Source organism: Macrobrachium nipponense, chromosome 10, assembly GCF_015104395.2.
Source record: "Macrobrachium nipponense isolate FS-2020 chromosome 10, ASM1510439v2, whole genome shotgun sequence".
NCBI classification, from domain to species: domain Eukaryota; kingdom Metazoa; phylum Arthropoda; class Malacostraca; order Decapoda; family Palaemonidae; genus Macrobrachium; species Macrobrachium nipponense.
In genome coordinates this window covers 47,918,957-47,920,753 of record NC_087204.1, presented here as the reverse complement: position 1 = coordinate 47,920,753, position 1,797 = coordinate 47,918,957, and the positions used below count along the sequence as shown (strand labels likewise).

Below are 1,797 nucleotides of genomic sequence, written 5' to 3'. Positions count from 1 at the left end.
ATATAACTTGTTTAGACTCTATTCTAATTTGATTTCAACAGAAAATTGTGATTATTTTATGTAAAATTGTAATTTTTAGAAACTCCACTTGAGACCTTTTTATGGCCAATAACGAGTTATCTCGTATAAATTATAATCATTTTATTCTATCACGAGATATCTCGTATGCTTCGTTTTAGTAATTTTGATAATAGGAATTGAATAAAAATCATATTGATGCTTGATAACTTTTTATTTTTCCACTTCATTTTGATAAAAGTATTTTTTCATTTCATTTGAATAAAAAAAAAAATTTCACCATTAGAATAAACAAAATCATATATTTCTCTTCATTTTGGTAAAAAAAAAAAAAAAAAAAAATCCACTTCACATAAACCAGTGTATTTCCCAATCATTTTGTATGGTATGATTTGAAGCAGGGGGTATACACAGACTAACTTCACATATCTCACACATGTAGCGAGACTCTCGTCTGATCGGTTTTCCATTATTATCCCTTTTCTTAGAGCAAACAACACATTGCCTTGTAGGAAATTTCTTTTTGGGTGTAGGAGGAATGTCAATTGGAAAATGCCTTCCTGAATAGCGGGTAGGATTCGCTGAAATAGATGGTCTACCTGGTCTTGTTTGAGGGATTTCAGCATGATACTTCTTCAGAGTTGAATCAATTATTTCCAACCTGAATTTGAGAGATGAACAGCAATTTTCATTACTCATCTTGAAACACTGATATGCATTCCAAAGGGCTAGATCTAGATGATGGAAGAAAACTTTTTTGTAATATTTTTTTGTTCTTTTCCTGGGAACAGGATAATTTGCCAAGTTTTGATCCAACTTATCCACACCACCCATTGTGTGGTTATAGTCTACTACAACTTTGGGCTTCTTTTTCGTACCTCTCCTACTCGCAATTTCAACTTCATCACTATTGTGAACTGTGGAGAGTAGAACAACATCTTTTTTATCCTTCCATCTCATGGCCATAACTTTACCTCTACGATAAGCAGACATTTCCCCCTTCTTCAACTTTTCAGTTTTCAATGAAACTGGCAGGTCTTTTCGATTTATTCTAACAGTGCCATAGCAATCTGTTCTACATTTTGTTCATGCCACTTACCTGACAGATATATATATAGCTGTATTTTCTGAAGTCCGACAGAATTTCAAAACTCGCGGCACACGCAGTGGGCGGCCAGGTGGTAGTACCCATTCCCGCCGCTGGGAGGCGGATATCAGGAACCATTCCCATTTTCTATTCATATTTTTTCTGTCGCCGGTCGGTAAACAACTGTTTACAGACCTCTGCTCAGGATTTTTTGGATTTGACTCGCTTTTAAGTATCTGATTGGTTTTTTGGTATTGAATTGGATTGTTGAATTGGCATGCGCGATAGTGGACCGTTTTTTGATTTTGGATTGGCTTTTCTATAAACGATATGTCTGGATCAAGTGCTGTGAGTTTCAGAGTGTGTGTGAGGACTGATTGTAAGGTGAGGCTACCGAAAGCATCGGTAGACCCCCACACAGTATGTATGAGTTGTAGGGGGCATAATTGTTTGGTGGATAATCGGTGCAATGAATGTGAGAGATTGACCGATGATGATTGGAGAGTATATGAGTCCTATCGCCTTAAATTGGAGCGCGATAGGATCAGGAGGTCTTCCTCCAGGAGTGGTTCTACCAAAGGTAAGGCTAACATCTCTCCTGTATTAACACCTGTAGAGTTTGCAACCCCTAAACCTGTGTTGCCTTCGGGCTCTGATTCTGTGTCGGGAGAAGCTAATGCTCTCTCTCTTAT

At 37.3% G+C, this 1,797-nt stretch overlaps 1 protein-coding gene across 1 annotated transcript; it reads right to left on the bottom strand.

Annotated features, from left to right (window-relative positions):
• Window positions 1-366: 366 nt before the first annotated feature.
• LOC135223968 (piggyBac transposable element-derived protein 4-like) lies at window positions 367-1,011 on the bottom strand. The gene has a single exon (XM_064262890.1). The coding sequence runs from the start codon at window positions 1,009-1,011 to the stop codon at window positions 367-369; it is 645 nt and encodes a 214-aa protein (XP_064118960.1).
• Window positions 1,012-1,797: the final 786 nt, after the last annotated feature.